We start from the raw sequence: 19,312 nt of genomic DNA on the forward strand, positions 1-19,312 counted from the left end.
TGAATAAACTCATTTCTTTCACTTCACCACTAGCAATCGAAGTCCTTTTTTTGTCAATCTTTTTTCCCTTTCTGTTAATCTTATCAGAAGTATAATTTATTGGGGAGCTGTAGTAATTATGAAAACAGGGAAACAATGCTCTACCTAAATGTGTCGACCAAACATTCGAACCCAGAACAGGAATTCTTGGTCCAAGTATATCTCCTAAAACTAAGGAAACCCGGAAAAAAAAATTATAAATGGATAAATTTAGCACCTAGAATACAATCTTCAATTTAAAACCTATTATACAAGACAATTTAATTAGTAAACCTCAATTTCTTTCGGATATTATTCGGCCACATTAAGGTTACAATAAAGGCCAAAATATTTGAAACAAAGCACATCAGTATAAGTATATAACAGTATAAACTTTCAGAAAACAGGCTAGTGGTCACTGCTCAGCACACTTGGTTGGGCTTTTTGAAAAGGTTCATTCCTCCATCCTAGGTCCAATTTTTGGCATAAAACATTTCAAAATGTCTATTTCTTACAGTTTAATAGAGTCAGGATTGCGAGATTTGTTTCACTTCACCATTTACCCATCATTATCAATGTATTCTACATTTCAAGGCTAATATACAAGTATAATAATAAAGCAGGAGAGTGTGCCTAACATACAACCTAATGGAAACCCTAATACATTCCTGACTAATTTGAACCTAAGAGCACACAGCCGATTTAGCAGCCAACTGCAACAGCAGGACACACAAATCACGTCACAGACATCAAATCAACTCAATTGGGAGCCGAGCATCCCACCCTATCGACATAAGCCCGCAACGAAATCACCACCATCGTTTGAGGACAACAATTCTAGCACCGGACAAACAGCGAGTTCCAGAACGGCAGAACGTACCAGCGAAAATGTCACGGCAAGGCAGCGGGGTCGCCACTCGCCACACGCCGTCGCCATGGTCCTCCAGCCGTACCGCGGCCACGGCACCACACGTAGTCCCTGCGGGTCTACATCTGCACCACGACCACGAGGCGACGACCTAGAGGCTGCCTCCTTCCTTCCCCACCGATTGCGCCCCTTCGTTAGGGTTTGAATCCTCAAGGAGGGAGGACGAGCAGGACGACCCCGCCAGCGGCGGCAAGGGGAGGCGGATGTGGCAAATGGTGCCGCGGTGCGGCGAAGGGCCGTATGGGAGGTAAGATCCAGCGCCAAATCCTTGGCGACCGGCTCCATTGCTTGGATTTGGGGGGAATCTCTATGGTGGCTTGATCCATGGTAGCAAAGGAGCAAGCCACCATAGAGACTCTCAGTAGGAGAAGGGGACGTAGGAGCAGCAATGCAGCATCACTCAGAAGATTTCAGATGCACAGACGATTTCGGCATTGCGAGATGCACGGGTGGCCGGAAAGAAGGACCTCACATGGCGTACAACAGCTGTAGAGACAAAAAAAACAGGGCGCAACTGGATATTAAGGTCTCCGAAGCCAAGGATCGATCCGGACAAGGATGAAGCTCCTTGCCCCTCACCGTTGGGCACGGCGATTTGCCATTCTTAGCGGCGCCGTCGTTCGGGACGTCACCTGGTCAGGAAGTCAAGGATCGTCTCGCCCTGGACCGCCTGGTCACGAGTGCCGGACGGAGGAGGCGAGATATGATTGCATATGTGGCTGACTCCTCACAACGGCTGGCGCCGCGCACGGCGCCAGTCGCCACGCTCCACGTCGCTGCCGGCACAGTAGCCCCGCCATCCGCGGCCGCCGTGCCGGGCCTCGACGTCGCCGCCATCGACGCGTTGTACGCCTGTACCCTAAGTACCCGCACATCGCCGGCCCCGCTGACGGTGGCAGCGACGGCGGCGGCCCGTGCACCATCTGCCTCGGCGAGTTCGCGCGCGGCGACGCTTCCTCGCGTGCTGCGCCGAGCGGTGGCTCCGGGTGAGCGCCACCTGCCCCGTGCGCCGCGACGCCCCCCGTCGCCACGCTGCTCGCGGAGGCCGTGCCCGTCGCCGCGCACGCGCGGTGACGCCATGTAGTTTGAATCTGATGATGTTGCGTCCGACTAGACCGGATTCCGACCTGCAGTCACTCCGATTCCCATCTCACCCAAAAAAAAAAAAGATTCCCATCTCACGAATCCGAAGCCGACTCCGACATGCGGCCGAGCCGGAATCCAATCGACGACGACGCCCTTCGCCTATAAATCGAACCCGCCTCCCCTCCCTTGCTCCATCGATCCCTTCCATCTCTTTCCCTTTCAGCGCCGCCGTCTCGTCTCGCCGATCGCCATGGCGTTGCTGGGCCCGGAGATCTTGTTCCGCGGCTTCCGCTTGGACCCGACGCCGCTCGAGGCCACCACCTACTACCTGCCGCAGCTCCTCGCCGGCGCGCCGATGCACGAAGCCATCCGCCCCTTCATCCACCACGCCGACGTCTACGCCTGCGAGCCCGGCGAGCTCGCCCGCCTGTTCCGGCCGTTGCCCAAAACCGGGCACCGCTTCTTCTTCACCCACTGCAAGCTCCAGCAGCCGCACAGGGCTGGGAAGGCCAGCAAGGCCACGCGCGCCGCCGGCGCAGGGTCGTGGCACTCGCAGGGCGTGACGGACGTCGTGGACCTCAAGGAAGTGAAGGTCGGCGAGATGAGGAAGCTGCGGTACAAGAAGGGCGGCGCGTACACGGACTGGCTCATGGAGGAGTACTCGTGCAGTCGTGCTGCTTGCAGGACGCCGTCGTGGGCGACAGGCAGTACGTGTTCTGCAAATTCTACGTCTCCCCGAGGGCCGCTCCAGGCTCCGCGGCGCGCCAAGAATCCGCCGCCTTCTTCGCGCCACCTGCGCCTGCGCCTGCCCCCGCCGTGATCGCGCAGGTGCCGCCGCAGCCTCTCAAGAGGCCAGCGCCGCAGGTTGCCGAACCGCCGTGCCCCAAGCGGACGCGGGGTGCCGTCGTCGCCCTGAACCCTCCAGTCGTGCAGCCGGCGTCCGGTTGCACGACGTACTTGGCGCCACCACGGCCGTGCGTGCCTAACAGTGCCGTGGCTCCTCGGTCGACTCCCTCGGTGATCAGATCGTCGCCGGCGCCAGCTCCGACCTATCTTGCAGCGCCGCCGAGGCGCACGCCGGCGCCCGCACCACCGCAGCCAGTTGCGCAGCCAAGGCAGCAGATCTTTCTCGGTGGCGTGGCTCCTCTGTCGACTCCCTCGGTGATAGGATCATCGCCGGCCTCAGCTCAGCGTCCGGCGCCACGGCGCCACCCCCGACCCGTCTTTCTGCGCCGCCGAGGCGCACGCCGGCGCCCGCACCCCCGCGGCCGCTTGGGCAGCCTAAGCAGCAGATGCCACCACCGATTCCCCTGGTGGTACGTTCCTGCCACATGCCAGTGCAAGCACCGGCACACCACTGCGGGCCTCAGCCATCCGCGCACACGAAGAACACACGTGATCCTTTTGAAGCCGCTGAACTGAGAGACGAAGCAGAGGACGACTTCGACGAGGACGACTTGGCAAAGGCCCTAGATGAGGCCGTGCCGACCGCCGAAGCAGAGGAGGAAGCGCCCGCCAATTCAACGATGGCTGACGACGAGATGGAGCAGCATTTGCTCTCGTTGTTGGGCAACGACACTGTCATCGTGCCCAAAGAAGAGATCCCGGATGCAATTGCATATGAAGGCATTCTTGCTTAGACATGCAACGCAAGAGTGAGTTCCATCCAGAAGTAGGCTTCACGATCACATCTAGCTTGTGGTAGTAGTAGTACGGCGACACAAGTAATTGGAGTTTACACTCTATACAATGCTTCCTGAATGTAACAAACCTGTTGTATGTTGAATTCAATTGTCAGTCTCGTGTTAGTACACGAGAGCTGCTTCCTGTTTATATGTATTTGCAAGCTCTGATTCGAAATTATTTCTACTGGTTAATGTCTTGCTAAGTTCTCTAATCCATATACGGTGTACAATAACTATGTACAAAGTACCAACCAGTGACAAGCAAAAACCTGCAACAAAAAAAGGTGTAAACTCCAATGACAATTCATAAAGCAGACTTAAAATGCTGCAAAATGAACAATATATGGTTCAGATTTCAGAGAAAAAAACACACAAACTAACAGCAGAAGAAACGTTGAGCAATTTCAGTTTCCACCTCTTCTCATAAATGGATATCTCATCAAGAATAAACCTTGCCGATGGTTAGCAGAAGACTTGATTCTTGCTTAGACATGTAAGAGCAGCAGCAGCAGCGGAATAGCTCCATCCAAAAGTAGTAATAGGATGTGAAAGGCTGGGCGGCCGAGTTGGCTAGCCCAGCCTGGTAGCGTCGCTCCCACGAGGTCGTGAGTTCGAACCCAGTTGGGACGAATTTCCGCTCGTGGGTAAAAAAATTCTCTGGTTGTGCTCGCCGCAAGGTTTGGCCCTCTCAGGCATGGGTCGGGGTTCGGGGGTTTTTCCGCGGTCGGGAGAAGCCGTAGTCGCTTCCTCTTAATGAAAAATGGTGGGGTCCGTTCACCCCCAATGCTAAATTTGCAGTTAACTGTAACTTTCATAAGTTACGGTCAATTTCACTCACGGACTCGCCCCTCTCTCTCCTCTTCCCTTTCTCCTTTCTCTTCCTTTTTCTCTCTCTTCCCCTCTCCTCCCGGATCCAGCAGGCCTGGGATGGTGCGGCGGCGGGAGGCGGCAGCGGCAGCGAGATGGCGCGGCGCCGCGGGGAGGCGCGGCGGCGGCGGGACGGGCGGCGCACGGCGGGGGAGGCGCGCGGCACTGGCAGGGCAGCGGGGGAGGCGCGCCGCCGGCGAGGCCCTCCTGCGCTGCGGCTCGGGCAGGTAGGTCAATTTTTTTCTTTTTCTTTTTATTTTTTGCAAAAAAAATTTCCATCCGGATTTTTTTTTATTTTGTTTGTAAAATTTTTTTATCTCAAGTTTTTTTGTTTTGAATGAAAAAAAATTTACCCGAGTTTTTTTAAATAATTTTTCAAATTTTTTAACATTTTGTCTTTCAAATTTTTCTCATCAACTTTTTTCCTCCGCACTCGATTTTTTCCATGGAAAAATATTTCTAAAAACTTTTTATCTGAAAACGAAAAAATACTAAAAAGGAAAAAAACAAACGATCGGAAAATCGACCGTACGGACAGTTCCGTACGGTCGCCCGTAATTTAGCAGCGCCCTCCGTTCACCCCGGCCGCGTTTTCTTTAAGTAGTAATAGGATGGAAAACTCGTAGTCGTAGATTTTTCTGCCTGAGGATGCAATTTTTTGTGCTTTCTGAATGAACAACGTTCTATGTCGTAATTTGTAATTCAATCTGGGCAGTCCTAGTGTCTACTATTTTTATGTATTTGCAAGCTATGATTCATTCTGTCGCAAAAAAAAACTTGTAAACTAGTACAAGAGCTGCTTGTGTTTTGTTGCATTTTTACATGTACTGGCAAGTTCTAGTTCCAAATTGTCTATATGGATCGAAGTCTTGCCAAGTTATCTAGTCTAAACAATCTACAAATTATTACCCACTGTTGAATGGTGATGGGAATCAACGTCTCCTGCATTTATTGACACGTAAAACTTGCAAAAGGTTGAAGGGTAAAATCAACAGAACCACTGCATCAAGCACCCTAAAAGCACTGCATTCTGAGACTGGCTGGGTATCGCTTCAAGTCGCCGTCGGCCGCTGAGAAGGAGGAAGCGAGGAGCCATGGGTAGCCATGGGAGTATACTAGGGGAAGTAAAGAGTCTAAGATCTTGAACTAAAAAAATCTAAAGACCGGATCTAAAAGAGTTGGACTCTAATTTTATATAATTTTAAGTTAAAATATTTAAAGACTTTGTTGGTATGTGAAGAGACCACTAGGTCATAGTCCATTACCATCCCAGCACGATCAGCGCAGCCTAAAAAGCGACGCGATGTCACCTCAGGCTCGCGCGATGCGCACTGGAGCTCCATGAACTCGTGCTCACGATCAGCGGCATGCGCACGAGATGGTCCATTGGTGGACGTACGTCATTTGAACTGGACAGACTCCGACCGGCGCGCGGTGACGCCGGCCGGCGCTGCAAGACTGCATCGAGCCTTGGGATGAGCAGCGCGCAAGCAAAGACAGGTCACCGGAACGGGTCTATCCGTGGGCCGTGGCTCGGCGATGCGCAGGGCAAGGCCGGGGGGGGGGGGGCCGGGGGGGGCTGCCGTGGCAGCAATCCTATATATTTTCCGGAAAAAAATTTTCTCTACATTTCAATATTTGAGATTCGTGTAAATCATTTTATTCGTTGGATCTTCTCAACATCTTCTTCCTCCTCCTACCCCTTTCTCACCATGCGCCGCCGCCCGTCGTCGCGAGCCCTGCGCCTGCTTGCGGGCTGCGCGGCGCTGCTGCTGCTGCAGGCTACTGGGCCGCGCTGCTGCTCTGCATGCTGCCGCGCATGCTGCTGCTCTGCCATGCTGCTGCTTTGCTACGCTGCGGCTGCTGGGCCACAGGCCGCCGCCCCCGCTCCCCTCCGGCGCCGGAGAAAATAAATTGAAAAAAAAATGTTGATGTAGATTTTGATTTGTTGTATCTATCTTCTTGAGATGTTGAAATGATTTAGAAAAAATATTGAATCTACTATTTTTAAATGTTGAACTATTTTTTTCAAAATGTTGAAATTAATTTGAGTCTAATGGACTTTATAGATAGATGGCTTATATATTTTTCAGAAGTTGTATAAGAGCCCCACTGCCAAGGAGCGTGCCGGGAGGCGTTCGGTGCCAATGGCCACGCCGCAACGAGGTCAGAACGAAAGGCACATCAGCGTGGTGGTCCCTGCGGACGCGGCGACCGCTGGCGGAGTTCAGAGGCACCAGGATGATATTGCGCGGTGCAGATCATTTTCGCTACTTGCTTGTGAATCATGGATAATCTTTGTCAATGTCCAAGCCTTTTGTAACCGGAACACCACCTCGCTGTAAAACGCGCGTCCTGTTCACTTCTCTTTTGCAAGGTCTTCTTTTAGTTGACACTGTGGCAGGAGTGCAGGACCTTCCCATACTGTCAGCCACGCAACGCGGTCGGCGGCGAGCGGAGAAGGGCAGCACCGCAGCAGGGGCCGGGCTGGGAGCCGGGGACTGGCAGGAGGGACGTGAGCCGTGTATGGGGACGACGAGGTGCAGGTGCTCGGCGGTTGCAGCGGCTCGGCCGCTCGGCCGAGAGCGGAGCTGCGTGGGGAATTGGCGAGTGGCAGGCCGGAGGTGTGGACGACGCCTGCCTAGACTAGTGTGGTCATGTCTACGGCCGGAGGTGTGATCTCCGCGGACTTTCAGATTTTCAGGTCCTCCTCCCTTCGTCAAACGTGAGGTATGCATGGGCCGTGTCCGTGACAGTGGCTTGTGGGCCGGGCCGAGATCTCAGGAAGATACTTGCCTTCCACACGTTCGGTTACCGTATTTTTGCGATATAATAAAAAATAAAAAAAGGCACGACTGGGCAGACGTGCGGTACGTAGTCAATTATCCTGACGAGACGACGATACCGGCACCAGTAGATCTTTACATGTAAAAATTTTGAAAAAGAATTTTGCTATTTAGAAATATTAAATGAAGTCTATCTACAAAACTTTTTACACAAATAGATTGTAAATCGCAAGATGAATCTAACGAGCCTAATTAATACATGATTAATTTATAATTAGTAGATAGTTACTGTACCATTACCGTTACAAAGTATGGATTAAGAAGGCTCATTAGATCTGTCTCGTGATTTACAACCCATCTATGTAAAAAAAATTGTAAATAGATTCCATTTAGTACTCCATGCATGTGTCTAAATATTCGATTTGATATTTTTAGAGGTAAAATTTTTGGAACTAAACACCGCAGTTGGCTGAAGCTCGCTCCAAGCATCCTGACGAGACGATACCGGCAAATGCACGTTCGCCCTCGTAAAATTTTTGGTACCATACCGGCAGGCAGCAGCTGCACAGCTTGTTCAAGTGCGTTGCACATGCAGGTCGTACGTGCCCCCACTCCCCCAACCGTTTGACCCAAAGCTCCATCTGCACAGCCTGGAGCGACCGAGCGAGCACGCATCATCTGCATCCTACGGCTAGACGCGATCGACGGCCTGCGCTGCAGGCGCCAGATGGATCAGATCACGTGTATGTAGCGACAAGACCAGACGTGAGCGAGCAAAAAGAAGCCGGGATACGAGGACGTGACGTCAAATTATAACCCTTTTCTTCGGTCTCGAGGCCGGCCGGAGCATCCAAGCTGTTCAATTCAAACCGGACCCTCACTGCTCGGATGCAAATAAACACGAGCAGCGTAAAAAGGGCAATAGTGGGAGCGAAAGAAGGTTTCCGGGCGATCCCGATGCGGCTGCCGGCCGGCCGGCGTCCTTTTCGCCGCCGCAACGTCCAACTCGGACACTGCTCGCTGCGGCCTGTAGGGCTGGGGTCCGGGACAGGCAGGGCGAGGTATGGGCCGGGCGCGTGCGTCTCGTCGGAGCGGCAGCATCCCGGTCAAATCACTCTCGACTAGTCTGCTTCGCGCCGCGAGGCCGGCCGGAGAGATCACTGTGCCTGATGCAACGCCAGTGTTTGGATGCCTTGCTCGTGACTGCTCCAGGCCGGGTTTGTCTTCCTTGCTTTGCATACACACGACGACGAGGCGCGCGCGCGTCAGTCCCGGCAGCCATGTATGCTTCGCGAGCTGCTCGTCCGATATGATCCGGCAGGTTCAGAGATCCAAATACAGGCGCGCACATTTTTCTAACAAAAAATAATTGTCATCAGGACAGCCCGTACATACAAATTATTGCCACCAAATAGATGTGTGAATACCGACACATCACACATACGTACACATTGAAAGTGCATGCCCAGCAATTGTGGGAAAGAGCCCTAGCGACTGGTCTTGAAGTCAGTTAGTACGTTATGCGTACGGAATACTGCATGCATGTGTATGTGCACGCAGAACCGCCGGAAAAACACAACAACACAAGCTCGTACTGAGGTAGCTAGAGCTAGAGGTATAGTATAGCTACCCAGCTCACGGTACAGTACTGATAGTATATGCATGATCTGACTACCTCTTCTACGGGGATTGCCTTGAGGCGACAGTCTTGGCCACTGACCCACGGCGGCTCTGCAAACTGCGAGGCGGCCGGCACGCACCAGAACTTCCAAACAAAATTCGGGGTCAAACTGAACACGCGCAGGCGTACGCACGGTACGGTGGTGTATACGTGCAGGGCTTAGCTTGTGACTTGTGAGGTACTACTACACGGCGTAACGCACGCCCTGACACACGTACCATTTCGGTCTCGCTTGACCCGTTATTTTAGCCGGGGAAGCCGTCACCCTCACACCTGCCACCAGGGGGAAACGTACAAGCAACGTATACTCTCCCCGGCGCAACTGCGAAATACACGCACGCCGTAGGGTGAGGAACTAGCAGCTGGAGGTCAAACTAAAATGGACAAAAGGATACATCTCTCCTTTCAAAAAAGATATGTCTAGTCCATTAATACGTGGAAAATCTTCTATTATCTTATTATTTGGCAAACAAACGGAGCCTCCACGTTCGCTCTCAAGGCCTAGAAATTCTCACGTTAATCAAAGAAAAATAAAAAAATAAAAATTACCCACCACTGCCATTACGATAAAAATTAGCATAAAATACCCCTGTGCCTAATTAAAAATCACCCACCAGTATCATTATGAAAAATTAAATATAAAATATCATTTAGCTATGTATCAGTTACAAATATATACTATTAATAAAAACTAAAGCTAACAACAATCAATCAAAATAAAATGAAAATAAGAATAATTATCTGCATAATATTATTAAAGCTCAACAAATCAAATTATTATTATAGGTAGATCATAGTTGAATTGTTTAATCAACAATAAAACATAATTTATGATAATGAACAGGATGATGTATGGTAAAAAAAATAGTATAACCTTTAAGTAAGGATACAACGACATGCAAATTTTTGAATTTTCAATACTAGCCGCGCAAATGCGCGGGCTATACGCCTAGTTTTCTAATAAATAATATGATATTTGACTAGCAGTATCAAGGAGGGTGTTTGCATTATTTATTTTAGAAGTGTTTATGAGTTTCAGAAATATTTTTCAACATGAATCTAATTGAATCAATCTTAAATATGTCAAAAATAAATAAAATAATTTTGACTAACAGCAACCTGTTTTGGGACTCGAGAAGATCAAGCTACTTTAGAAAACATCATCTTCTAATGATTTGCCATTTTCTTTCGGTGCTATACTTCCAAGAAATCTACACCGTGTACTTTGTCTCGTCCGGCGGCACGTACATGTACAAACCCTATTCCCCATATTGAACCCTAGCCTTTGAGTTTTTTTTTTTTGAGGGCACCCTAGCCTTCGGGTTGGAACACAAGAGCAAGTACACAGTGATGCATCAGTGTGCGCAGGGGCCCATGATGTGCTACATCACGGCCGCTGCCGGCCCAGTCATCGCCTCATCGGTGTGCCATTTCCATTTATGCCATGCAACAGATGCCATGCTACCGAAAGCCCCTTTCTCCTGACCTTCTTCTCTTCTCTTGAAACCTCAGAGACTCGAACCCTACCATATATGTATCCCACAATTCTAAAAAAAAACTATGTATCCTACAGAAACACATAGAATTACCTGTACTATCTAAGCACACTATAGATCTGGCCTTCCTTTGAACAAGGACACGCGCACACATAAGCGCACAGCACAAATTAAGACAGGCAGACAAGCCCAATCGTACGGTTCCAAAATGTTAGAGCATAAAGGTAGTACAAATAATATATGAAGTCGGTCCAAGGGATCCAGCACGAATGGAAGACACAAACACAATTTTTTGAAAGCAAGAACATGTACAAACACATGAATCTAACGGTCTATAATTAGTTTCTTTCTGAAGAAGTTATTAACACAGCAGCAGCGAGCTAACCGAGAAGAAGCAACAGGCAAATAGTAGAGGCAGCAGGACGCAGGAGCCCATACGCACGACTGCATCTGCATGCATGTAGTTTGTACGTGCGGGTGCGAGGATAGAGATGATGATGGCCACACCGGACTACCGGAGGCGTCAGGCGAGATATGCTCCAGCCTGAGCAAGGGCGTGCGCATTGAAGGAAGGCACCAGGAGGCTGCAGGCTCATGGCAGGGCTCCCCTCTTTTCTCTGCAGTCACACTCAAGAAAGACCCGTCCTGGATGATCAGTAGTGTACTGTGGTTGGAAATGACATGCGAAAAGAAGTTTGCCAACCGCGCGGCACGGCCGGTGCCCTTCCCGGCCGGACGGCCGCGCCCAATAATTACGCCCCGCCGGCACAGGACACCACCACCACACCATTCATACCTATCTAGCTAGCCGCTCTCAAATCATTGCATAATCATGCAGCAACATGTAAACACTGCTAACCATAGTCCCAATAGCGTTTGACTCATTTTTCAACCATGTACTGAGGTCAGTCCCAACCCAGACTCTACCCATAGAGTCCATACCTCGAAAACTCTATCACAACTCTATCACAAGAAACTATGATCCCCAATGCAAAATTTGTAAGACTAGTTTCTATAGACGAAGACATTAATTTATCAGCACAAATGGAACCGATCAGCTGTGAGAGAAAAATGAGACTGCTAGCTGCAGAGGCGCTTAACCATGTAGAGAAACTGATGAGAATTCATGTGCGGCTCAAGATAGATAAAGATAACCTTACAGCCCGATGGGAATGTGCTGTTTTGGCTGCCGACACCACCGAGATCTAATCTAAATGGCCGACGAATGCCGCATGGTTAAAGGGATTGAAGCCTGGTCCGAAATCTCCGGTCAGCTCCGGCAAGGCCAGAAGACACCATTGGATCCCAGCCGACCGGAGACCCCGAGCCAGACAACAATCCCCTTAACCTAATCCAAGCATCATGGAGCACGTACATGGAATAATAATCCTGCTGCGCCTCCTCCTGCAGCACTACTTGATGTGTTTCTAACTAGGTATCTAATAGGCCGTGAACTTGGACGCCATGGATACACTGGCTTGCGAGGAATGAAGCCTGGTCCGATGCCTCTCGATCTGCCCGGCAGCAGGCAGTGATCTGCAAGCTAGCTAGGACGCGGATGCCTCGAGCCAGCCAACATCCCCCACAAGCCCCCATGACCAACGAGCTGAGATGAGCAAGATGTGTCTACAAGGTAGTAGTGATGGGGAAAGCAAGTGGATCTGATGAGCATATTTATAGAAGTAGCTAGAAAGAGGGAGCAAGCTACAGGATGGAGGAGTTTCAAGTGGTAGGGAGGAAGAAGAAGGGTGAGGGTTTTTTGAAGAGAGGAGAAGGAGCAGCTAGGTAGCAGCAGGGACCAGGGAAGGGGTAGTGAGGACTGAGAGAGTGAGAGGAGGGTGTGAGGACTGGAGGGGAACTAATGGCAAATTTATGGAGACATGCCCCATTTGCCACAGGGGGGTGCCCTAATAACGCCTAGCTATTAACTGCAGTACCCTCTCTTCGTCTCCAGTGGGCGGCGATCTTTGGCTCTTTGCACTGCGCACACCTCTCACTTTCCTGGGTCAGACTTCAGAGAGGGGAGTAGTAGAAAGGTGCACTGGAGTAAAAAAAAAAAAAAAAAAAAGTGATGACTCCAGGCCTCCAGTCTCCAGTGGAATCCCCACAGAAATGCCTCGTTAACTGCACCGCTCCTCTCTTCACTCTTCAGGTAAAAGGCTGTTCGGAATGTCTTTGACATGCTTGAGTTGAATTCTGGAGAAAAATGGCTAGCTCATGTCATAGTAATGGTAACTGAAGCCGCGCAAAATGTTCCATGCGCATGTTTTTTATTTGTAATGTGCTTTTGTCTTTGTTTAACTGTCAATACTAGTGTATACTACTAGCGCACAATGTTGGTGACGTTTAACTTGGTGCAACTTCAAATCAATGGAGTGTATTGTTCATGACCATTCCCTTTGGATATACTAGCATTGATGTGCTAAATTCAAGAATGTTCTGCTCTTGTTTTTATTTTGAAGCTTATTTCGAGACCATTTGCCGTAGTTTGGTGATCTCGTCAGATGCACCGATTCAGCAGCGCAATGAAGGCAGCGGAATGTCTGCGAAAAGCTTGTAGGAAGAGAGGCCTCATAATTACCACGCCAAATATGTCTAGCCAGTCCTGTCTCGTGTTTACTGCCCTGCATTTTACTGCCCCAAAACTAAAGTGTTCTACAGTTGCACTAGCAGTAGACTAGTAGGTAGATAGCTCAAACTTCTAAACGTTGTGTTCTAGGAAAGAATGAAGTGGTAGGAATGAGACATCGGTGACTTGACATGAGCTAAGAATCGGAGTGACCTTCAGGGTAAGCTAGCTAGCCTGGACCAGGAAAGCAGCGGTAATAGCATTACCAAAATGTCAACGTCTCCCAAAGGTTAAAATTGTTTTTTAAATACATTAAAATTGTGTCTTAGAGAGAGAGAGAGAGAGAGCGCTCACACTTGGATTATCGAATTGGATTGAAGAAATGATAATTGCTACTATAAATATGGACTAGCAGTACAACTGTAATATAAATGTGGACTAGTACTGTACCCTGTTATGAAATATTCAAAATTTGAAAAGTTGATGTACGTGACTAGAGCCTTCGCCACATGCATGCCCGATCTGAATTCTGAAACCGCAGGCTACGATTGATCCTACTCTGAATCAAACGGTCGAGAGGGGGCGGCGACTGTACTACGCGCACGGTACCACGGTTGCTCCCGGTCAACCTCCCAGGATTGACCAGACCAGCCGTAGCCGTAGACGCTGCGCGCCCTGCTTACAGTGTCTTCGCCCCCCCACGTAGGCCGACAGAGCTGCCCGCCCCCGATGATCACACCATCATTACCTGTTGATTTGCTCTGGCCCCTCTCCCTGGCACGTGCCACATGAGAGGAGTACTGGCCTGGCCTGGTGGTGTGGCAGCTAGTACTCCACCTCCTAGCTAGCTGTGGCCTGTGGCTCAGCTCGCCCACGCTCTGCCTCTGAGGTCTTGCCTTTCTGCCTCCTTAAATATGAGCGAGAAACACGAACGCGCCCATGCGGCCATGACTTGAGCTAGCTATCTACGGCCTAGACTCTGTCGAGAGAATGACACTAGAGACCATATGCATATGGAGAGTGAGCTCCGGCTCCGGCTCCTCGAGCGGAGCGGCTTTTCTGGTGGAGTTGAACCTGTTTTGGAAAACGTTTGGCAAAACGGTTTCAACCTATTTTTTATGAATTGATTGAAAAAGAAAATATCCATAATACCCTTGTATTTTTTTATGTTTTTACCTTTACTTTTGAATTATTTTTTTCCTTTTATCCTTTCTCTCTATTTTCTTTTCTTTTACATCTTTTTCCTTCGTATCTCTTCGTTGTTCATGCGCCGCCCGCCGCTTTGCTGCTCGGCATCTCGTGGAGCCACGCCGCCTGTCGCTGCGTTGTCCGGCCTCCAGCGCAGCCCCTGCCCCCAGGCTCCCGCGCAGCCACGCCGCCCGCCACTGCCTTGCTGGGCTCCCGAGCCGCTGCCCCGCCCGACCTCCCGAGCCGCTGCCCCGCCCGACCTCCCGCGCTGCTGCGCCGCTGCACGGCCTCACGCACTGCTGCGCCGCCGCCGCACGGCCTCCCGCGGCCAACCGCGCCCACCGCCGCACGGTCCCGCAGCCGGTCGCGCCACCCGTCATGCGACCTCCCGCCGCTTGGCCTTCAGTGCAGCAATACTCACGCAGCCGGCCGCGCCCACCACCGCGCGAGGAGCGGAACGAGCGAAGAGGCCAAATATGGCAACGGGATGCGGGCGAGCACCTGGAGCCGGACGGAGCCATAGTTTTGTGGCTCCGGCACGCCCAATCCGCTCCAGAGAGCGGGATTTCAGGGGCTCCAAAGTTGGAGCGGTAGCAGAACAGACCGTTTGGGAGGGCTCCATGTGAAGTCCGTTTTGGAGCCGGAGCTGGAGCCCACCAAAAGGCCCGCAGTGTGTGCGTGCACGCTTTCTGGCTTTTGGCTACCTTTCTCTTGTTGTTTTCAAAGCCAACCGAGGCCGCGTTTAGTTTGCGAAAAGTAGGGCGAAAAGTTATTGTAGCATGTTTCGTTGTTACTTGACAAATAATGTCCAATCATGAACTAATTATGCTTAAAAGATTCATCTCGTGCTAATCAGTTAGACTGTGTAATTAGTTATTTTTTTCAACTATATTTAATGCTTCATGCATGTGTCGAAAGATTTGATGTGACGGGTACTGTAGTAAAAATTTTGGGAACTAAACGGGGCCGAGTCAAAAAGACATGCTCCAATCTACCGTGCACATGCATGCTTCTTGGGCTCAAGTACGCATAATTTTGATTTGAAAATTGGTAGCTGAAAACCTAGATAAGTATAGGCGTGAAAAGTTCAGTAAAACGAGCTTAAAATTGTCCATTCTAAAATCAGCACACGGCAGGAGACTTTCTCAAGTTTCCCAAGCTGGGATGTTGGAAGAAAACGAACGAAATCGAATGCAGGCAGGCGCACGTCTTGTTCCTGCAGAAGTGCCGGGGACGCGTCGAGACGAAGGCGACGGCGAGCTAGACCCCGGCCGGATTCCTCTCGGTCCTCGCATCAACCAACGCAGCTGCGCAACCGCAGCCTTGCACTAACTATTTTGGCGTCCGGGCAGGTGGGACAATAAAAACGAGCGAGAGCGAGCAGACGACACAGCGTAAAGCTTGGCAGGGCACGCAGGCGCAGCGCCAGGGCTCCGACCGGGGAGCCGTGGCGGTGTACGTCCGGAACGTCCTTGCCCGCCGGGCTGTGCGAGCCCGCGCCGCGCGGCTCGTCGCGTCCGCGGCGCGGAGCACACGCCCGCGACCCGTGGGCGACCCGAGCCCGAGGGGAGCGAGCTCTCCCGCGGAACACGCATCCTGGCCATCGCCCGACGGGTGCCGCGCTGCCGCCCGTCCCACCTCCGCCGGGCGCGCGCGGGGGGATGGAGGGACCTGCCAGTAGCCAGTGTCGGCGAGGCCGGCGGGGTCGGGCCCCCCAGAGGCGCTCGCGCCCGCGTTCCGATGCACGGCGCGGCGCGGCGCGGCGCGGGGCGCCCGTTCTCTGGCAGGAGCACGGGCCAGTGGGCCACCCGGCTAGGGCGCCTGGTGGTGGCGTGGTGCGTCTGGTACCTCCTCCTGCGCTTGCCGAGTGCTGAGGGCTAGCTGTATGCTGCGCACCTGGGTTCTGCGCCGGTGCCGGACAAGAGTCTCGCTAATTTACGGTTGACCGTAGGGAGCCCCACACTACGGTCAATCTCCCGACCGTTTTTTTTTCCATTTTTAGTATTTTTTTTGTCATTTTCCAATTTTAGAATTTTTTGTAAGAGAAATTTTGGAGAGAGAAAATTTTTTGACGAAAAAAAAGTTAGAAACAAAAATTTGAGAGGCAAAAATTGAGAAATTTTGAAAAGGAAAATTTTACATTCAAAACAAAAAAAATTAGTAAAAAAAATTTGCATCCGAAAACAAAAAATACTTATAGAAAAAAAATTGCATCAAAATCAAAAGAAAAAAAGTTTTTGGGTAAAATTTTTGGTCGGTAAAAAAATTGATATATCAAAAAAAAACCCTACCTCCCCGCCGACCCGCGGCACCGCCTCCCGTGGCACCGCCTCCCGTCGGCGGCCCGCCGCGCCGCTCATCCACGCTGCACAACCCAGGGGAGGCAGATCCGAGCGGCGGCGGCGGGCGAGCGCGCGGCGGCCCAGGGGAGGCGGGATCTCGCGGTGGCACCGGCGGGGGAGCACGCGCGCTTCAGGGAGGGGAGAGGAGCCGTCTCAGAAAAGGAGGGAAGGGGGCGCGCGGCTTGAGGGAGGAAGGGGAGGCAGCCATGGAGGATTTCGTCGCCCTCCTCCACCGCGAGCTCGTTGGCCAGAGCTCGATTCGGCGCCGCCGAGGAGGGCCCGCCGCGGCCTCCTTTCCATCCGCGCACGAGCAGGGAGGAGTAGGCGTGGGGCACCGTGATGTGGAGAGGAGAGAGGGAGGCCGCCGGCGGCCGGGCTGCTCCGCCAAGCCGAGGAACCGAGGTCGGAGAGAGAGAGAGGAGAGGAATACGGTGGAAAGCGAGAGAGACGGAGAGAGCGAGACGGAAATATCTAGGAGGCGCCGGTGGGAAAAAAAAGAAGGAAGGGGAAGTGAAGGGGGAAGCGGAGGGATCGGGGCGGGGGCGGACGGACCGGAGTGACCATAAATTTGAAAATTTACGGTTACCCGCATATTTATCATCGCGCTCCTTGAATACCTTGCAGCCGGCCGGTCATTTGGTTTCCATCAAAGTTTTGTTTGTTATCCATCAAGGTAGGAATCAGCGACCATGTTCGTGTGCCCACGGTGGTGTGCTGGCTGCAGGCTGCTGGGGGTGTCCGCGTGAATTTCGCTGTTGGCTCCTTCCTTGTAATTTCTACCGTGACCATGTGTGAATTCATTGCCACGTCATGTCAGTACAGTTTTAGAGTTGGTCTGGTGTGGTTTGGTCCATGGACCAGGTCTTGGGAGGGTGATTTCCTCGGCACTGACTGAGCCAGTGGCGCTTCCAGGAGGCGCTCACTTTCACTTCCAGCCTCCCAGCGTCAAACGCACAGCGGGCACAGGTACAAAGCCTCCTCGAGATCTGTACTGTAAAGATGCGTTTTGGACGGTTGACATTAGGCAAACATGGGCACGCGACCACCCTGCACCTACTCCTACATGGCTAGTAGTACATCGTATCCTACGCGCTAGAGCTGGACCGGGAATTCCCCGGATCGTACGGCTGCGGGCTGCCTTTCGCGCGGCTGGGATGCAACGGTTTCAACACTCGTGCCTACTCGGCTACTCCCTGTCTTTGCATGGCGTTTTCTCACGTCCGTCCCTGGCTTCTCCAAAAATTCAGAGGCACTCTGGACGTCCTTGCTGTCTTCTCTCCGCATCGGTACGCTACATGAAGCTAAAGCTATCTGGAAGCTCCAGCTAAATAGTCGCGACTACACGACCGAACAGTGCAAGAGTGCCGGCCTTCACGCTCGTGCCATCCGGCATGTTGCCAAAAGCTCTCGACCGGCGTCCTGTGCGCAGCGACGCGTGCAAGCCACTGTGCGGGTGCGTGCGCGAGCACCGACCGATCGAGCCACTGAAGTGTCAATTTCCGCGGCCAGGAGAGCAAATGCACGGGCACACAGGAGTCGAGGACGACGCCTGGTGCCTGGTGGCCTGGTGGGGGACGAGACACGGTCATGTGTCCGCGGGGCAGCCGGGCAGGACGTACGACGCCCTGGGCGTCAGGTAGCGCATCAATGGTGGCTGCCCGCCGGGCCCCGCGGGGTGCTGCGCGCTGCCTGTGTGGCGTGGCAATTATGGGCAAATGATGGCGCAGGTGATTAGAGGGGGGGGGGGGGGGGGGGGGGGGTGCTCGGCACCGGGCGCCGTTGGGCACGGACGCCGCACCATTCACATTCAGTGCCTTGCCCGATAACTCGATCGATATCTATTTTTTATTGTCTTTAATGGAATCTCCCGTACTCCCTGATGAATATGGAGAGAGATCTAGATGTTAGAAGTTACACATATTGGCAGTCAAATCATCATATAAAGTCCGATAACTATTTTTTTATTCCAAAACATTTTTTATTGCTAGAACAATTGTTATTGTTTGTGAAATAAATAAAATTTATTTCAGAATAAAATAAATTTGACTCCATTACACATATAGATCTATTTATTGGGCCAATTTAGGCCCATGACACATAATACAGAGTGGGTGGGGGGAGGGGGAGACTTTGCGACGTGGATGGCCACGCGCGCTACCCGAGCAGCGCCAGAAAGAGAGACTGCAGTCACTGTGCTTCAATTGAATTCCGAGTAAATGTGTTCGCCGTGCCATCCAGAGTTCGCTGGACTCGATGAAGATGTTGTGGACACAACAGGAGGCCCAACGGCTCGTTTCTATTTAACGGGCCAAATTCTACCTTATTTTGAAAGGATGGCCAAATTCTACCTTATAGCAGCCCAACTGGCACTTCTTTCCGAGGTCCGTACAAGTCCATTCGGTGGTTTCCTACCTCATTGGGCATGTTTGGATCCATGAAATTATTTCTAGCTTTTTCTTTTCTAGCCTAAAATAGTCTAAAATCTCCAAACATGAGGGTTAATTTTTGGCTATTTGTAAATAGCTCGTCTCAAAAAAACTATCCCATTCAAGAGCTGATTATTTGGGCTATTTCGGATGGACCTCACTTATTCTTTCACTCTCTCTTAAAAAAGTGGCACCCAAATGATTGGAAAGATACTTTATGAGCCAAATAGCTCTTGGACC

At 51.6% G+C, this 19,312-nt stretch overlaps 1 protein-coding gene across 1 annotated transcript; it reads left to right on the plus strand.

The window, feature by feature from the left end:
• Window positions 1–2,282: 2,282 nt before the first annotated feature.
• LOC120656347 (transcription initiation factor TFIID subunit 4-like) lies at window positions 2,283–3,672 on the plus strand. The gene is made up of 3 exons (XM_039934417.1): window positions 2,283–2,739; window positions 2,784–2,959; window positions 3,058–3,672. The coding sequence occupies exons 1-3, from the start codon at window positions 2,283–2,285 to the stop codon at window positions 3,670–3,672; spliced, it is 1,248 nt and encodes a 415-aa protein (XP_039790351.1).
• The last annotated feature ends 15,640 nt before the right edge of the window (window positions 3,673–19,312 follow it).

Source organism: Panicum virgatum, chromosome 1K, assembly GCF_016808335.1.
Source record: "Panicum virgatum strain AP13 chromosome 1K, P.virgatum_v5, whole genome shotgun sequence".
In the NCBI taxonomy this organism is placed as follows: Eukaryota; Viridiplantae; Streptophyta; class Magnoliopsida; order Poales; family Poaceae; genus Panicum; species Panicum virgatum.

Excerpts from the sequence above, each read along its gene's own strand:
- LOC120656347 (XM_039934417.1), top strand. The coding sequence starts at position 2,283 with ATGGCGTTGCTGGGCCCGGAGATCTTGTTCCGCGGCTTCCGCTTGGAC. Across the intron at positions 2,740-2,783 it reads GCCGTCGTGGGCGACAGGCA|GCTCCGCGGCGCGCCAAGAA; the intron begins GTACGTGTTCTG and ends GGGCCGCTCCAG. Across the intron at positions 2,960-3,057 it reads TCGCCCTGAACCCTCCAGTC|ATCGTCGCCGGCGCCAGCTC; the intron begins GTGCAGCCGGCG and ends CTCGGTGATCAG.